This window comes from Perca flavescens, chromosome 15 (assembly GCF_004354835.1).
Source record: "Perca flavescens isolate YP-PL-M2 chromosome 15, PFLA_1.0, whole genome shotgun sequence".
NCBI classification, from domain to species: Eukaryota; Metazoa; Chordata; class Actinopteri; order Perciformes; family Percidae; genus Perca; species Perca flavescens.
The window spans coordinates 5,812,068-5,832,161 of NC_041345.1; the positions used below are offsets into that span (position 1 = coordinate 5,812,068).

Sequence of the window (20,094 nt, forward strand, 5' to 3'; positions counted from 1 at the left end):
GCCCGGTAAAACTGTAAACCACCATTGAATCAAAATAAAAATGTCCTCTTATCTGTGAAATAAGAATATGACCCGTTAACACTCCACCCCTCAAAGAATCCGAATCGAGAATAGATAAGAACCGGAATCGAAAGGAAGAATCAGAATTGGAATCAGAATCATTCAAATCAAAACGATGCCCAACCCTACATTATGGGATGCTATTGTTACATGCTTTACATTTCAGTGCATTACAGTGTGCTGCATGGACATCCAATAAAAACGTTCTCTTTGAACCTTCAGCAAGATTAGATTTTGTCTGAGTAGTTTTGAGTAAAATGAATGATAATTACTGTGAGCTTTCGTGTAAAGATGCTAAAAATGATGTCAGCATTTGCTCTGGGCAAACAATCTTTAAATGAATGATTGACAATGCTTTGACAAGGAGAGGTTCACATTGTTTTCAAGTCTTATCTTCACGGCCAGTACCGACGTGCCCTTATAGACGTTGGAACAGTTTTTTGGCCGATGTAATCATTCCTCCTCTCCACACTGGCCAAGAAGAGATCTCTTCCTAAATGCATTTCAAATGTAAGAGATGGGGGACAACCCAGAGTCATTTTCTGTACAAAACTTTCTAAAATTTTCTATAGTTAGTCAGTTTTGTACCAAATTCCCTCCTTGTGCTGTTTCTCCACTGCAGCTCAGCAAGAAAACACAGTCGAAGAAACCAAAAAGAGGGGATTTTCTACTTAAAAGACCAAAACGTTTGAAATTACCCACTTGATTTGTTTAACGCTGACTTCTAAAGGCTCTCATTAGCTTCAGCTGAACTCTATAATGCATTTCTGCACATAAGAAGGATGGGGGAACACATGTAGGCTATTTCTTTGCTGCCAGTAGGCCTATGGACAGGAGGAACAATATAGCCATGTGGGTTTCATGTATTAGAACATCTTCAAAATGAATAAAATGATTTCCCCCACTAGATGGCGCTTTCTGTCTACCAATAAGTTTTTGGTCAGTTTCAGTTTTAAGACAAAGTAGTGCAATCACATTAAAGTTCACGTCCCTGTTGATTTCATTAACCTTCTCAACCCATAGAGTTAGAGCACATGTAACCCTTGTGTTGTCTTCCCGTCGACCTTGCAACTTTTTGTTTTTCTGGGTCAAAATTGTAACTATTTCTTTTAACGTTTTGGATGTATTTTTCGACTTTTCCACCGATGCTTTTGTCACTTTTTCCTAATGTTTTTTTTTTTTTTTTTCTGCACCTTTTGAGGTTTTTTCCCCCACCTTTTAAGCTTTTCCCGACATTTGTGTCACTTTTTTCAATGTTCTTTTATTAAAAAAAAAAAGCTCTTTATTATTTCTTTTGAAAATTTGGTTGAAAGAATTTGACACAAGGACAACAGGAGGGTTAAGACTGATCCAAGGTCCAATTTTGACATACAGTTACCTATGTGACTTTCATTTGGTTTGCATCAATTAACAACCATCATGTTGTACCATGAATGCACCGTATTGCTATTTCAAAGTGGTAGGCTACTACTGTTTCAAAGAGAAAATCCTTTTCTAGGAAAACATTTTCAGACTCTTGAACCTGTAAACGTGAACAACTTTAGCTTTTAAGGTAGTTTCCTGTCCTCGTTACGTTTCCTCTGCAGAGTTTCACTTTCAGTTGTTTTACTGCGCAGCGGAAGAGAAGGAAAGTTGGAGAGTGGGCCGATCCGAACGAAGAAACTTTACTAAGAACAACCGGACTTCTCAGAAAGTGCTGTAAACACTCCCATCACTATACAGACATGGTGGTCGGCCGCTTGGGTGAAAACTGCCCTGACAGCATGCCTGGATCAGAGCGAGGTAACACGGCAGACCTTCCTGCGCAGCGTGGCGAAGAGCACGAGGATCAGGGGGGACGTAAGTGTGGAGATGAACTCTTAATTCAAAAATCTTTAAGTCAGTCTCTCTGGTTTTAGCCGCCCATAAAGAGAAATGCCACATTTGAAATAATCTGAACTTTATTTGAAAGGCTTTTTAACTTCGTGTCATGGGACATCCCATCACCTTGTTACTCAATAGGCCTAGTGTGTAGTTTTTGCAATGTAGTCACGTGTCTCCCTTCAGCTCTAAAGCACCAGGGGTTTTTGTTGTCTTCCCGTCGACCTGCAACTTTATTTTATTTTTTTCGGGTCAAAATTTAAAAACGATAACACTTTTTCTGACAGTTTTTTGTCTCTTTTTCCGATATTTTTTGCGCTTCCCCCTTTTTAAAGATGTATGACATGCAGCAAGGGGCGGGGCAGGTCGGAGTTGAACCGGGGCCCGCTGCATCGAGGAGTAACCTCTATATATGGGCACCCGCTCTACCAACTGAGCCTTTCCCACTCTTTTAAATCTTTTTTTTTTTTTTTGACATTTTGTCCAAGGCAAAGTAAGGAAAGCGAAGGTCCTGTCACCACATGTCCTACTGTTGTCTCAGTTACTTAGGAGCATTCAGGTTCTGGCATTTTATCTGCTGCTGTGATTACTCTTCTGTTGTTCTTTGGGTATAAAGCTTTTTAAGTAAAAAATGTTAATTATAAAGGCTAAACATATATATATATATATATATATATATATACAGTATCTCACAAAAGTGAGTACACCCCTCACATTTTAGTAAATATTTCATTATATCTTTTAATGGGACAACACTGAAAAAATGACACTTTGCTACAATGTAAAGTATCCTGGATCCATGAAATAACTGGCCTTTAAAAATAAAAATCTGCCTGCCTCTATGGGAATTTAACATAGTAGTGTACTCACTTTTGATGCCAGCGGTTTAGACACATGGCTGTGTGTTGAGTTATTTTGAGGGGACAGCACATTTACACTGTTATACAAGATATACACTTAATACTTTACATTGTAGCAAAGTGTAAAATGAGGGATGTACTCACTTTTGTGAGATACTTTATATGTCGGGCGATTAGTGACAAACTGCAGAAGAAATTTCAGTCCATAAAATGAAAATAAGGTTTGAGGGCATTCAGACGCAGCGTCACGGTTAGCCTACATAGTTAGTTTTTTACACTGTAAAATGTTCAGTTCTGTATCTCGGTCACAATTAAAAGAAGAAAAAGAATCAAGGAATTCACGTCAAGATTGTTCGTAAAGTTTATGTTTGAAAATATTAGTATCTGATTTTTCAAGCTCTCCAATATTGATATCAGCATTTGCCTAAAGAAATCCAGTATTGGTTGAGCTATAATGATTAGAAAATCCAAGCAAATGTGAGAAATGAGAAAACAATGGTGGCCAAAGAAAGAACAACTTCTAATTGTGTATTGTCGAGTAAAATCCTATTTTTTGAATTCACAGAGATGGAGCCCTTGAGGATCATGCTTCTTGGGAAGAGCGGGGTAGGCAAGAGCTCGAGTGGGAACACCATCCTCGGGCGGACGGTGTTTATATCAGACATGAAGCTGAAGAGAGTCACCAAACACTGTGACAAAGAGACTGGGACGGTGAAGGATGTGCCTGTCGCTGTGATCGACACACCCGGCCTTTTTGAGACAAAAAAAAACAAGGAGGACATGGTGCGAGATATTCTCAAGTGTGTCAAACTCCAGGAACCGGGCCCTCACGTCTTTGTGCTAGTAGTCCCCGTAGGACGGATGACTCAGGAAGACCAAGATACCAACACACTGATCCAAGCGATGTTTGGCCCGAGGGTGTGGGACCACACTATCGTGCTGTTCACGCACGGGGATCGCTTGGGGGGGAAAACGATCAACGATGTCATCACGGAGAGTGATGACGACCTCCGCAACTTCATACGCAGGTGCAGCGGCGGCTTCCATGTCTTCGACAACAAGAACCCGGGGGACCAGGAGCAGGTGACGAGCTTCGTGGCCAAAATCCAGACCCTGGTGGCCCTGAATGGAGGCCATTATTACAGCACAGACCTGTATCCCCAACCGGAGAGGATGATTAGGGAAAAACAGGAGTGCTTACTGGCGGAAAGAATTGATGAGATCATCCGCAAGGAGACACTGCTGAAGGAGCATCTCCAGGGGCAAGAGCTGGAGGCGAAGAAGAAGGAGCTGTGGAGGAAAGAGGAGGACAAAGCGAGAGCAGAGGCAGAGAAATACATCCACAATACCTGCTTTTGGAGATGGATCATCTTCCTGGGACTGATAGGACTGCTAATAGGTCTGGCTCTTCGGCAACCAATTGTGGGCGTTCTGGCAGGGATTGTGATTTGTATTGTGTATTACTTCAAGGTGTTAATTATTCCTCTGTTTATGTCTGCAAAAATACGGTGGCTTTGTAAGAAAATCGAACAGGTGTGCATTGAGATAGGGAAGCATTGTTAGCAATCAGTCATCCATTACTCACGTCTGTAATAGATGTTCACCTGATGAGATGGATTTTATTTCAGAGAAATTGTTTGGAAAATGTTTGTCTTTAATGTGTCAGTTTATAATTCGAAATAAGAAAAAAAAAACAATTTGGGGGATTTTGTGGCTTTCACACTCCCTTGTTTTGATTAAGGCTCTCCACCAACACAACTGTAAAAATGTGCTAATGATGGGAGAAAAATGTAAGGTTGTGTATATTGACAATGTTTGAAGTGGTATTTGGTGTTTTATCAGCAAGTCTAGACATAAAGAATTAACTGATTTACTCGAGAATACTCTGTGTATTTTACGATTATATATGATTATATTGTAGTGTGCAATGTGACCGTAAATGTGATGCCCACTGATGGTAGTTTAGACCATAGACTAGGGCTGCACGATATGAGGAAAATATGCGATATTCGATAACGTTGTTATTATATTACTTGATATTACTTGCGATAAATTAACAAATATTAAAGTGTACTCAGTTCTGTATTTCTTTCAATATTCTGCTAATATACAACAAATTGCTAGATGAATTTAAAACAAATTAAAGCAAATAATTTCCAACGTTCTTTTATTGAGCAAATTGAACGTTGAATTGAATATTAAAGGCACACCAAAAAAAAAGTGACAGGTACATTTTAAAGTGCAGTTTTCTACAAATATTTTCTTTCAACTAACACAAAAAATCCTTGAGTGTCTTTCGCAATATGTTTATTGCGCCAGTTGATATCGCGATGACGGATAAAAAACCAATACATTGTGCATCCCTACCATAGACTATATAAAACTAGTTTAGACAGAATCAATAACATGTCACTGCTCTCCTCTGTTGAGGGACAGCAGATCGAGGTATGACACTGGTTTGTGATTTTATCAATGGTTATTGTTTATTAATTTTAAAAAACTGGTGATTTTTGAACAAATGTAAAGTTGTTTTTCTGGTCTCATGTACCGGTAGTCTACTGCAGTCTTGTGAAACATTGTACATGGACATAATAAACAGACAATTGCATAATGCATGGTGTGTTGGCTAAAGTGTTGTGGTGTAAACCAGAGAATTAGAATAGAACAGGTGTTGTGCACCAGTCATAGCAGCCAGAGATGCCTGATGAGTGTTATTGCATGAATGCATTGTTAAAACGGTGCACTGGTGCAGTGTACAGTAGCCTACATAAGACTTAGGCCCATAGTCTAGATATATTTTCCCAACCAGACAGTGGTGTAGTCTATGTGATACGCAGGTATACGCAGTATACCCACTAAGACAGCTCCAGGATTTCCATATACCCACTTAAAAATGCCCAATGACACGCAACAACACCATTATATTTTCATATACAGTACAGGCCAAAAGTTTGGACACACCTTCTCATTCAATGTGTTTCTTTATTTTCCATAACTATTTACATTGTAGATTCTTACTGAAGGCGTCAAAACTATGAATGAACACATATGGAATTATGTACTTAACAAAAAAGTGTGAACTAACTGAAAACGTCTTATATTTTAGAGTCTTCAAAGTAGCCACCCTTTGCTTTTTCGGATTGCACTGCAAACCCTTGGTGTTCTCTCAATGAGCTTCATGAGGTAGTCACCTGAAATGGTTTTCACTTCACAGGTGTGCTTTGTCAGGGTTAATTAGTGGATTTTTTCCCCTTATTAATAAAAAAGCAAAGGGTGGCTACTTTGAAGACTCTAAAATATAAGACATGTTTTCAGTTATTTCACACTTTTTTGTTAAGTACATAATTCCATATGTGTTCATTCATAGTTTTGATGCCTTCAGTGAGAATCTACAATGTAAATAGTCATGAAAATAAAAAGGAAATGCATTGAATGAGAAGGTGTGTCCAAACTTTTGGCCTGTACTGTATATTTGTAATTGTCATCTGTGTCTTTCACATATAGGATAAATAAAGGAATTTCCACCGTAAATTGGTGCAAAAAAGTGTATCCGAATACAGGAAATGAAGTAATTGATGTTCAAAACTTCCCTGGGGGAGGACACCCAGACCCCCCAAAGGCAGGTTCTGGCCAATATACATTTCAGTGTGCCCACTACAATACATTATGATTAGACTACACCACTGCAACCAGATATGGCATGTGGGATTACTTTCTCTCATCTAAAACAATGCACATATTATGCTGTGGATTATGAACATATGTCTCCCTAGTGTCGTGTGTCATTTAACGGTTGTATCTCTCTCTCCAACTTTCTAGATATAACAATCGAGTGGATAAGGATGTAATATTAACAAAATAAAGCAGGCTATATGATCGGATTGTATCTTCAAAAACCCACCAGTCATGAATGTACACTGGCAGAGGTGTCAAACTCAATTTCCCAGAGGGCCACACTGGAAACTAAGAATCACATCAAGGGCCAGACATGTTTAGTTTATTCACATGCTTTTATTTCATGGAAAAAGTCAAGGATCTTTTACTGGATTATTGCGTGTCTCATATATTCTTACTTACAGTTTGGTCGACATAACGCCCCAAAAAATTAACTAAGCCATCAAAGAAGAAAAGCGACAAAAAATGTCGAAAAAAGCAACAAAAACATTGGAAAAAATGCCAGAAAAGGCCCCCAAAACGTTGGAAAAAGGCACCAAAAGCGTCTGCAAAAGTGACAAAAACTTCAGGAAAAAGCTCAAAAAAACAGGCGGGCCAAAATTTATTGTGAACCTAAATTGATATGCGGGCCGGATTAAAATCTGCGAGGGGCCGCATTTGGCCCGCGGGCCTTGAGTTTAACACGTGATGTACAGGAAAGCGTTTAAAAGATGACTCAACTTTCACTTTCATTTCTTTTCCTCCCTGAACGCACATTTCCGCCTCCATTCGCGGTTTTTTTTTTGTGCAGGAAACGGAGTAAATCTGCCCGACACTTCTTGCTACAGATAAGTATCTTTTCTACAGTCATTAAAGGATGCGATAGTATGTGGGGGGGTTTGGCCGAAGAGCCCATATGTCATCGTCAACAATGACCTGTTGTCTCTGTTGGATGTGAAGTTTCCTGCAGAAATCTCTGTATTTTCCAGTCGAAAATAAAACTGGTAGGTGCAATTTTTTTTAATTTTTATTAAATGATTAAATAACAAGAAGTAACCCTCTATGCCCTCTATGGGTGTGAGCAACGTCTGCAATGTGGAATCTATTAATTGGAAAAGAGTTTGGAAAAATCAAGTTTATTTCAGTGTGTATTTCAGGAACCACATGAATGATCCAGTGATTTGTTTTATTTTGTACCAAGGCAGGCACTCACAGTTTAAAGCACAGAACACAACTTTACTATATAGCTTTTTAGCACAAGGATGAGCACAATATTTACATTAGTGTTTGTGTGTGTGTGTGTGTGTGTGTGTTTTTGTGTCAAACATGTCCATTAAATGATAATTCTGTAAATCCAATCCGCAAAATATTATCATCACCAGAGAAGGTCTGGCGAACGCACTGATGTGGTTTTTATGTTTGTGGTTTCAAATATATGCTACACAAATATATGCTACACAAATTTCTTTACATTTTGACCTAAACCGATGTAGGCCTAGGCTACGAAGGGTGAAAATTGTAGGAGAGAGAGAGAAAATGTCAGAGGATTGTGCAGCTCCCCACTCTGTCCTCCCCTCTAGCTCTGAAATTTGATTATAGTATCTGAGACATGTAAAAAATGTCCATTAGATGATTATTATACCACTGAAGTAACTCTTTTTAATGTAAAAACCGTGAGTCCAACACTCCTACTAATAATACATAGCCTTAAAAATGACTGTGCTTTGAGACATGAATTCTCTGGATACATCCTGCCATGCTAACAGGAGCTGATTAGGAAATCATGAACAAGGAAAGGCTAGAATAAAACAAAATTGATGTGCATATACACTTTATCGTCAGGGAAACAACAACAAAATCTCTACCTTTCCTCTTTCTGCTCTACTGTATTGTTCCAATTTGTACTGTCCATTGGAGACCCACTGTACTTTCTTCCTCACAGTCAGACCACAGGGACAGGATCCCCCACTGGCTTCCCACCTGCTAATACTGCCACTGGTTATCTGTAGGGCCAAACCAGAATCACCAGCGTCACCATCTGAAACTGGATCTGTGCATTGGCGTGCAAAATAATTCTCCTCTTGCGCCATCCAGTGGACACAAGTGTACTTTTCACAGTATACTGTTCTTCTGTTGTACTTCAATAAGACTAATAAGACTAAATCGGTTAACTCACTTTTGTAAAGAAAAGGAAGGAGAAGAAGAAGAAAACGATATGGACAGGAGAAGTTGCACAAGGAACAGAAAGATACCCAGATATCAAGAGTATTATGATGACGAGGAGGAGGAGGAGGAGGAAGAAGAGGAATATCAGGAAGACGATGAGCAGCCAGCCACATCCACCCAGGACACTCATAACCAGAGAGCAGAGGATAATAGTGAGTCTATAGAACCATGCCATACATGGAGCATCCATTTATCCATTTGCTTTTTTTTTTTTTTTATGTGAGTAGTTTTTGACAACACAAAAAAAGAGGGAAAATACATATTACACACATACACAATACTTTATTACACACAGACGCAATAGAAATTTCAGTCCATAAAATGAAAATAAGGTTTGAGGGCATTCAGACGCAGCGTCACGGTTAGCCTACATAGTTAGTTTTTTACACTGTAAAATGTTCAGTTCTGTATCTCGGTCACAATTAAAAGAAGAAAAAGAATCAAGGAATTCACGTCAAGATTGTTTGTAAAGTTTATGTTTGAAAATATTAGTATCTGATTTTTCAAGCTCTCCAATATCGATGTCAGCATTTGCCTAAAGAAATCCAGTATTGGTTGAGCTATAATGATTAGAAAATCCAAACAAATGTGAGAAATGAGAAAACAATGGTTGCCAAAGAAAGAACAACATCTAATTGTGTATTGTCGAGTAAAATCCTATTTTTTGAATTCACAGAGATGGAGCCCTTGAGGATCATGCTTCTTGGGAAGAGCGGGGTAGGCAGGAGCTCGAGTGGGAACACCATCCTCGGGCGGACGGTGTTTCTATCATACATGAAGCTGAACAGAGTCACCAGATACTGTGACAAAGAGACTGGGACGGTGAAGGATGTGCCTGTCGCTGTGATCGACACACCCGGCCTTTTGAGACAAAAAAAAACAAGGAGGACATGGTGCGAGATATTCTCAAGTGTGTCAAACTCCAGGAACCGGGCCCTCACGTCTTTGTGCTAGTAGTCCCCGTAGGACGGATGACTCAGGAAGACCAAGATACCAACACACTGATCCAAGCGATGTTTGGCCCGAGGGTGTGGGACCACACTATCGTGCTGTTCACGCACGGGGATCGCTTGGGGGGGAAAACGATCAACGATGTCATCACGGAGAGTGATGACGACCTCCGCAACTTCATAAGCAGGTGCAGCGGCGGCTTCCATGTCTTCGACAACAAGAACCCGGGGGACCAGGAGCAGGTGACGAGCTTCGTGGCCAAAATCCAGACCCTGGTGGCCCTGAATGGAGGCCATTATTACAGCACAGACCTGTATCCCAAACCGGAGAGGATGATTAGGGAAAAACAGGAGTGCTTACTGGCGGAGAGAAATGCTGAGATCATCCGCAAGGAGACACTGCTGAAGGAGCATCTCCAGGGGCAAGAGCTGGAGGCGAAGAAGAAGGAGCTGTGGAGGAAAGAGGAGGACAAAGCGAGAGCAGAGGCAGAGAATTACACCTTCGTTTTGAGATGGATCATCTTCCTGGGACTGATAGGACTGCTAATAGGTCTGGCTCTTCGGCAACCAATTGTGTGGGTTCTAGCAGTGATTGTGATTTTTATTGTGAATTTCTTCAAGGAGTCAATTATTCCTCTGTTTATGTCTGCAAAAATACTGTGGCTTTCTAAGAAAATCCAATATGTGTGCTTTGAGATAGAGAAGCATTGTTAGCAATCAGTCATCCATTACTCACGTCTGTAATAAATGTTCACCTGATGAGATGGATTTTATTTCAGAGAAATTGTTTGGAAAATATTTGTCTTTAATGTGTCAGTTTATAATTCGAAATAAGAAAAAAAAAACAATTTGGGGGATTTTGTGGCTTTCACACTCCCTTGTTTTGATTAAGGCTCTCCACCAACACAACTGTAAAAATGTGCTAATGATGGGAGAAAAATGTAAGGTTGTGTTTATTGACAATGTTTGAAGTGGTATTTGGTGTTTTATCAGCAAGTCTAGACATAAAGAATTAACTGATTTACTCGAGAATACTCTGTGTATTTTATGATTATATATGATTATATTGTAGTGTGCAATGTGACCGTAAATGTGATGCCCACTGATGGTAGTTTAGACCATAGACTAGGGCTGCACGATATGAGGAAAATATGCGATATTCGACTTGATATTACTTGCGATAAATTAACAAATATTAAAGTGTACTCAGTTCTGTATTTCTTTCAATATTCTGCTAAAATACAACAAATTGCTAGATGAATTTAAAACAAATTAAAGCAAATTATTTCCAACGTTCTTTTATTGAGCAAATTGAACGTTGAATTGAATATTAAAAGCACACCAAAAAAAAAAGAATGACAGGTACATTTTAAAGTGCAGTTTTCTACAGATATTTTCTTTCAACTAACACAAAAAATCCTTGAGTGTTTTTCGCGATATGTTTATTGCGCCAGTTGATATCGCGATGACGGATAAAAAAACAATACATTGTGCATCCCTACCATAGACTATATAAAACTAGTTTAGACAGAATCAATAACATGTCACTGCTCTCCTCTGTTGAGGGACAGCAGATCGAGGTATGACACTGGTTTGTGATTTTATCAATGGTTATTGTTTATTAATTTAAAAAAACTGGTGATTTTTGAACAAATGTAAAGTGGTTTTTCTGGTCTCATGTAGTCTACTGCAGTCTTGTGAAACATTGTACTGTACATGGACATAATAAACAGACAATTGCATAATGCATGGTGTGTTGGCTAAAGTGTTGTGCTGTAAACCAGAGAATTAGAATAGAACAGGTGTTGTGCTCCAGTCATAGCAGCCAGAGATGCCTGATGAGTGTTATTGCATGAATGCATTGTTAAAACGGTGCACTGGTGCAGTGTACAGTGGCCTACATAAGACTTAGGCCCATAGTCTAGATATATTTTCCCAACCAGACAGTGGTGTAGTCTATGTGATACGCACGTATACGCAGTATACCCACTAAGACAGCTCCAGGATTTCCATATACCCACTTAAAAATGCCCAATGACACGCAACAACACCATTATATTTTCATATACAGTACAGGCCAAAAGTTTGGACACACCTTCTCATTCAATGTGTTTCTTTATTTTCATGACTATTTACATTGTAGATTCTTACTGAAGGCGTCAAAACTATGAATGAACACATATGGAATTATGTACTTAACAAAAAAGTGTGAAATAACTGAAAACATGTCTTATATTTTAGATTCTTCAAAGTAGCCACCCTTTGCTTTTTTTGATAACTCTGCAAACCCTTGGTGTTCTCTCAATGAGCTTCATGAGGTAGTCACCTGAAATGGTTTTACCTTCACAGGTGTGCTTTGTCAGGGTTAATTAGTGGATTTTTTTCCCTTATTAATAAAAAAGCAAAGGCTGGCTACTTTGAAGAATCTAAAATATAAGACATGTTTTCAGTTATTTCACACTTTTTTGTTAAGTACATAATATCATATGTGTTCATTCATAGTTGTGATGCCTTCAGTGAGAATCTACAATGTAAATAGTCATGAAAATAAAAAGGAAATGCATTGAATGAGAAGGTGTGTCCAAACTTTTGGCCTGTACTGTATATTTGTAATTGTCATCTGTGTCTTTCACATATAGGATAAATAAAGGAATTTCCACCGTAAATTGGTGCAAAAAAGTGTATCCGAATACAGGAAATGAAGTAATTGATGTTCAAAACTTCCCTGGGGGAGGACACCCAGACCCCCCAAAGGCAGGTTCTGGCCAATATACATTTCAGTGTGCCCACTACAATACATTATGATTAGACTACACCACTGCAACCAGATATGGCATGTGGGATTACTTTCTCTCATCTAAAACGATGCACATATTATGCTGTGGATTATGAACATATGTCTCCCTAGTGTCGTGTGTCATTTAACGGTTGTATCTCTCTCTCCAACTTTCTAGATATAACAATCGAGTGGATAAGGATGTAATATTAACAAAATAAAGCAGGCTATATGATCGGATTGTATCTTCAAAAACCCACCAGTCATGAATGGACAGGAAAGCGTTTAAAAGATGACTCAACTCAACTTTCACTTTCATTTCTTTTCATTTCAGGGCAGTGTTTAAACTCAGTTCCTACCTCTCCCTCTACCATTCGCGGTTTTTTTTGTGCAGGAAACGGAGCAAATCTGCCCGACACTTCTTGCTACAGATAAGTATCTTTTCTACAGTCATTAAAGGATGCGATAGTATGTGGGGGGGAGGTTGGCCGAAGAGCCCATATGTCATCGTCAACAATGACCTGTAGTCTCTGTTGGATGTGAAGTTTCCTGCCGAAATCTCTGTATTTTCCAGTCGAAAATAAAACTGGTAGGTGCAATTTTATTTTTTTTAATTAAATGATTAAATAACAAGAAGTAACCCTCTATGCCCTCTTTCGTGTGAGCAACGTCTGCAATGTGGAATCTATTAATTGGAAAAGAGTTTGGGAAAATCAAGTTTATTTCAGTGTGTATTTCAAAACCACATGAATGATCCAGTGATTTGTTTTGTTTTGTACCAAGGCAGGCACTCACAGTTTAAAGCACAGAACACAACTTTACTATATAGCTTTTTAGCACAAGGATGAGCACAATATTTACATTAGTGTGTGTGTGTGTGTGTGTGTGTGTGTGTGTGTGTGTGTGTGTGTGTGTGTGTGTGTGTGTCAAACATATCCATTTAATGATAATACCTCTCAAGTTCGTTCTGTAATTCTGTAAATCATCACCAGAGAGATAAAGGTCTGGCGAACGCATGATTGTTTGTGGTTTCAAATATATGCTACACAGAGCTGGTAACAAACAGCATATTGTTTTTCGTTGTTGTTATAGGCAGTTGGTATGAACAGAGCAAAAAGCTTAAGTTTGGTAAATCTGTCTGCGACCGGCACAAATATTCCTACTACATTTTGACCTAAAATGATGTAGGCCTAGGCTAAGAAGGGTGAACATTGTAGGAGAGAGAGAGCAAATTTGTCCCCACTCTGTCCTCCCCTCTAGCTCTGAAATTTGATTATAGTATCTGAGACATGTAAAAAATGTCCATTAGATGATTATTATACCACTGAAGTAACTCTTTTTAATGTAAAAACCGTGAGTCCACTCCTACTAATAATACATAGCCTTAAAAATGACTGTGCTTTAAGACATGAATTCTCTGGATACATCCTGCCATGCTAACAGGAGCTGATTAGGAAATCATGAACAAGGAAAGGCTAGAATAAAACAAAATTGATGTGCATATACACTTTATCGTCAGGGAAACAACAACAAAATCTCTACCTTTCCTCTTTCTGCTCTACTGTATTGTTCCAATTCGTACTGTCCATAGGAGACCCACTGTACTTTCTTCCTCACAGTCAGACCACAGGGACAGGATCCCCCACTGGCTTCCCACCTGCTAATACTGCCACTGGTTATCTGTAGGGCCAAACCAGAATCACCAGCGTCACCATCTGAATCTGTGCATCGGCGCGCAAAATTTCTTTCTCTTGCGCCATCCAGTGGACAAAAGTTTACTTTTCACAGTATACTGTTCTTCTGTTGTACTTCAATAAGACTAATAAGACTAAATCGGTTAACTCACTTTTGTAAAGAAAAGGAAGGAGAAGAAGAAGAAAACGATATGGACAGGAGAAGTAGCACAAGGAACAGAAAGATACCCAGATATCAAGAGTATTATGATGACGAGGAGGAGGAGGAGGAAGAAGAGGAATATCAGGAAGACGATGAGCAGCCAGCCACATCCACCCAGAACACTCATAACCAGAGAGCAGAGGATAATAGTGAGTCTATAGAACCATGCCATACATGGAGCATCCATTTATCCATTTGCTTTTTTTTTTTTTTTTATTATGTGAGTAGTTTTTGACAACACAAAAAAAAGGGAAAATACATACACAATACTTTCTTGTACTGATATGTGCTACATGTCAACTGTGTGTGCTACTCTTGTATGATCCATTATGTACAAAGGCCTCTTGTCTGTAGCCTGTGGAAACAAAACTGGCACCCTGCATGTGAAAAAGCTATACAGGGGTAAGCAGAATCTATAATTCATAAAGAAGTAGACACATTGTTGTTGTTTTTTCCTATCCTATATGTTATTAATTTGTGTTGCTGTGTTTAGGTGAGGAGTGTATCGAGTCTGAGGGCCACTGGTTTTCTCCCGGTGCCTTCGAGGACTTTGGGGGTAGAGCGTCCAGTAAAAAATGGAAAACAAGTATTTCCTATAAAAAAAAGCCTCTGCAGTTCTGGTTTGAGGTAAGGTTTGGTTGTTCTTTATGCAAAGTGCACTTTTCTTTATTCAAGAAAAATCAGAGTAAACTGTAAATGAACTGCCTAACCAACTTCTGACTTTTATCACAGCAAGGTTTGTTGAACACCACAGGATTTAAAAAGAGAAGAACTAAGACTATCAAGGTAACTGGACGTCCGAATACAATGGGATATACAGTACATTGATGCAACTCGGTTACAAAGAATCTTGTATTTTATTTTTTATTTTTATTTTCTTCTTTCTCCCAGCAAAAGAAAATCCTGTCACGTAATTGCATATCAGAGAGCCAGTCTGAAGGTTTGTCTGCACACTAACCCTCCTGTACTTTCACTTAAACCAGTAACTAGATCAGATGTTGAGATCTCCAACTATTAAGTGAGGTGCTGGGACATGTCTGCATGTATTGATAAAAAAGCGACAAAAACATCGAAAGAATTGTAGAAAAAAACGTGGGAAAAGCGACAAAAACGGTGAAAAACCTTGGAAAAAAACTCAAAAAAAAGAGACAAAAACTAAAGTAAAGAATAACCTCAAAACAGGCAACAAAAACTCTGGAAGAAGCAACATAAACTTTGGGAAAAAATACTCCAGAAAGGCGTTGATAACGTCGTAAAAATTGTTACAAAAAAAACTTGAAAAAAGTAACAAAACACAATGAAAACGCAAAAAAAAATGTCCAAAAAAGCTTTCGGAAAAAGCCCAAATTTGATCACCTATGTAAATTACGCCTGATGACCATGATTTAGATTAAACAACAACAAGCAGTGTGCATGCCAAGTTAATATTAATTTGATATACATTCTTTTTAAATGTTTAGCCCTACCAAGTAATAAATAACAATTACCTAAAGTTGGTCTTTTATTATATCCCTTTCAAAGAGTCAGACATACAGTCCATGGAACAATCGGAGGATGACGACGTTAAAGATGACCACTGGTTTCCAGGCAGTGAAGAACTGACACAGGAGGCAGAGGAGGGAGATGAGGAAAGAGTAGAGGTTGAAGACGGAGGGGACGTGGTAGATTCAGGAGTTGACGAGAGTAAAGAAGATGAAGATGAAATGGAAGATGAGGATATGCCTCCTGTTGCTGAAAACGACGAAGACGACGGTGTGTTCGAAGGCGACGTTTCCTACAGAAGTCATCGTCTGTAGAAAAGCTTTTACTGAAATGAATGTGAGCATGTCGGGCCACTACAGTAAGTGTTCACCTGTGGATGTGTGATATCACTCTTCTTTCAGAAAGGGAGACAAACGTCAGTCTTTCGACATCTGAGAAAAATGGATTAAAGAAAGTAAATGTCGTCCTCGAAAGGCTTCCAGAGGTAAGGTGGGAGAGAAACTGTAGAGTTGTTTCCTGCTTTTGTGTGAGTGCATCAGCCTCTGTAATACAGTATGTCTCAAAACACTACAGAAGCTTTTTGCCGTGCTAACGCTGTGGCTCTAGAATGGCAATGTTGGTCTGACATTGGTTTGTTTGGCGCGCCACCGCTGATGGTGGGTATTCATGGTCCCCAGTGGATCAATCCTAATGACTTTGGTGAGCCCCTGACTTTCCTCTAGCGCCACCATGAGGTTGATGTTTGCGGTTTTGTGTGAAATATGTCTCAACAACAACTATTGGATTCCCATAACACCTAGTAAACACTTTAAGGACTTCCTCAGGATAGTCTATCGACAACGTTGCATTTCCGGGATTGTTCGGGTGCCGCCGGAAATTCCGCTGGATTTCGCTCATTCCTTCCGCTTTCTTTGTGTTGGAATTTTTAAGCTACATTGTGTAAGAATTTCTCCCATCTAGCGGTGAAATTGTATACGACAACCAACCATTCCGATCGCGTTTTAACTCCCACGGTGGCTGTATTATTTAAGAAGTACGACTTTGTCCGTGAGTGTTCCTTCCAGTGTAATAATAGTTTGACGTTTTCGTTATTTTGGTACCATTTTATTGCTAAAATCAGCTATCAGGTTCCCAGATGAATGCAAGCTAATGTTAGTAAAGTATCAGCGTGATCCTCCATCTCCAACAGGCTTTCAAATCTGCCGGCAGATCGAGTAATGTCCCCCCTGGCATTCGTCATCGTGCCAATGAGAAAGGCGGAGGTATGTCCCTCTTTGGCTAATGTATTTTAAAGAAGGAGGCGCAACATAGCAGAATACATACGATCGACTCGCTCGTATGTATTCTAAATGTTTCGGAATGGCAGATTCTACGCTTACGAGAATACTTTCTTTAGTTGGTGGAAGTAATTACACATGAATGAGCACACATTTGTGAAAGAACAAAGGGGTTTTTGCTAAGAATGAACTCAAAAAATTACACAGTGGAGCTTTAAAATCCAGTGGATTTGTTAGGACTATGGTTAACTGCTCCTCAGATCTCTGCAGGGTAAATCCAGACAGCTAGCTAGACTATCTGTCCAATCTGAGTTTTCTGTTGCACGACTAAAACAACTTTTGAACGTGCACATGTTCCACCAAAACAAGTTCCTTCCCGAGAATATTTTGCAGAGGCACCGTTTCTCCGTCCGCCCAAGACGATTGTGATTGGTTTAAAGACATGCCAATAAACCAGAGCATGTTTTTCTCCCATCCCGGAATGCAGTGTGGACTAGCCAGACCCTCCTCCGCAGCGTTGTGGAGGAAGGTCTGACAATGCAGACTATCCTCAGGTTCAACTGTAATAACTTTGGCTAACGCCAATCATCAGGTCAAGATTTTAATTTGTCAAATACTTTGAATTAAGATTTAATAACTACAAAACTAATAACATTCTCATGAGCATTTAGTGCTTATTAGTAACCGTTAGGAGTAACGTCAGACATTGTCATCTACTGATCTTATGGAGGAGTTTAATTAACTAAGGGAATCAACTACACAGAGGAACCGCTTGTTAGCCTCTCGTTTTTTGACCCAGAAGTCTCTGACTTCACAGAGGAGCAGTTAAAGAGTTTATTTTACAATCTGGAAATGTGCAGAGAGGAATTAGTACAGGTTGAGTGGCTCCTGGTTGGGACTGAAGCTGGAGGGGAGGCGGACTGGAGTGTGGTCAGGCAGAACTGAGACTCGACGTAGGGCAGCGAAGAGAGTCCAGTCTTCACTCACGAGGGAGCGATGAGAGCTGAGTGGTGAGGTGAGTGGCGAGGAGAGCTGAGTGGCGAGGAGAGCAAGCAGCAGGCAAGCAGGTCACAGCGGGGGGGGGGGAGCAGCAGTTGTAGGTAGCAGGTTCAGAATGGGATCTGAGTTGAGGAGACAAATGTTAACTGGAGCACAAATAAGTAATCAACACTGAGCAAGAATGCAGGGAAACTTAAGAGCGGAATCTCTAGTTGTAAATTCTGAGCCAAGTTACCACTAGTATGGTTGTGACCATAGACTGGTTAATATATACAGTCTATGGTTGTGACAAACTGGCGCTGAAGAGGTGAACAGCCCGGGTAGATAAACTGCTAGGTTGGTTAGTGGAATGTGCTGCAGCTGAGCTGGAACAGAGCAGGAGAGAGTGGCCACGCCCCTTGACCTAGATCCTCTTGGAAGCACCTCTCGCCACAGCAGGTGAGGACAAACACAGACAACTAGGGCTGTGCTCGCTCGTACGTTTCTTGGAAATAAGTCATTCATTCAGATTGAAAAAAACATCAAACATGACTAATCGACTAAAGAAATCTAAGTTGAGACTAATCGACTAAGAGGGAGCAGCCCTACAGACAACAAACACAGGGAAAAAGGGAGAGGATAGCAGGCAGGACAGGGAAACAGACACAGACCCATAACACCGCTATACTCCTCATACTCTCTGTTAGTGATATCACATTATTGCACCATTATTAAATAGTGCTCTCATGATTCTGTATGTGCTCTAAGTTTCAGACCACGAGAGCTTGTCAGCCCAGCGGCATGGAGCGTCCACTAGAAGGTTTGTAAATATCCATGTAATATTTGTCCTACTCAAACATATTGGTGAGTGAGCGGTGTGATTAAATCAGTGGGATACATTTGTGGGGTGATGCTCGTAACGCATCTTTCCCGATATGAGGAAAATATGCGATAGCTTTGAATATCGCGATAACGATATTACTCGCGATAAATAAACAGATGTTAAAGTGTACTCAGTTCTGCATTTCTGCTGCTTTCATTGTTATGCTAAAATACAGCAAATTGCTGGTTAATCAAAAACAAATTAAAGGAAATAATTGCCAAAATTCTTTTATTGAGCAAATTGAACACTGAATCGAATATAAAAGGCACAGCAAAAATAAGAATGACAGTTAGATTTTAGAGTGCAGTTTTCTACTGATATCTTCTTGAGTGTCTTTCGGCATTATATCTCAGCCTTTCGCAATGTTTTTATTGCGCCAGTTGATAAAGAAACGATATATTGTGCAGCCCTAGTGAGTATGTACTCTGTTTTAATATCTTGACAGACCAAAGTCAAGAAAGAGAATTCCACATTATCATTTAACTTTGTAATCCACGTTGATTCTGTTCTGCAACCTCAGTTTTGTTTGTGAGCAGACAGCTGGTGTAAGCCATTGGATGGGGATGCGGAAAATGAAGAGGAGAGAGAGCACAGCAGTTCGGCAAAAGATGACCCCGTTGATCCCTCACACATGTCGGACCCACCCATCCGTGAGGAACAAAGTAATGAAAGAAAAGAAGATGGACAGAGAGAAATCAAAATTGGAACACCTCTGTGCACACCAGTGGCCTGGGCCCCAGACATCCAACCTGAACTCCTGAATAATCCTGAAGACATCAGCTCAACCAGCAATCACACTGCCGAACTCCAAATCTCCCCTGTTCTGTTAGTCACACAGGGAACCAAAAATAGAGATGTCGCCACAAACACAGAACCCATTCAGAGAGGTATTAAGGACGAAAGCATTCAGGCAATGAATGTGTTGTTCAGAAACCTAAAGACAAGTACATTTTAGTTGTTTGTGCAAGACCAAAACTGCATTTCAAATTGAAATACATGTTTTATACTATCTGTACAGATGCCACCTCCTCTGGCCATGATGCAGCACAATCACAAGTGATCAAAATAGAGAAAAGGTAAGGTCTAATAGTCACATTATTTGGATAAACAAAGATGCTTCAAAAGTTTTAAATATGTTTTCTTTCCACGCAGTGCCTCAGACAGCACTCAGCCCTCCGACATAGTGGAGGGT

General features: G+C 39.7%; 2 protein-coding genes across 2 annotated transcripts; both read left to right on the forward strand.

Annotated features, from left to right (window-relative positions):
• The first annotated feature begins 1,368 nt into the window (after positions 1-1,368).
• Positions 1,369-5,393, forward strand: LOC114569852 (GTPase IMAP family member 7). The gene is made up of 2 exons (XM_028599959.1): positions 1,369-1,899; positions 3,346-5,393. The coding sequence occupies exons 1-2, from the start codon at positions 1,785-1,787 to the stop codon at positions 4,341-4,343; spliced, it is 1,113 nt and encodes a 370-aa protein (XP_028455760.1). The 5' UTR covers positions 1,369-1,784; the 3' UTR covers positions 4,344-5,393.
• Positions 5,394-7,464: 2,071 nt separating this feature from the next.
• Positions 7,465-9,614, forward strand: LOC114569299 (GTPase IMAP family member 4-like). The gene is made up of 2 exons (XM_028599123.1): positions 7,465-8,812; positions 9,337-9,614. Exons 1-2 carry the CDS (start codon positions 8,650-8,652, stop codon positions 9,612-9,614), a joined length of 441 nt encoding a protein of 146 aa, XP_028454924.1. The 5' UTR covers positions 7,465-8,649.
• Positions 9,615-20,094: the final 10,480 nt, after the last annotated feature.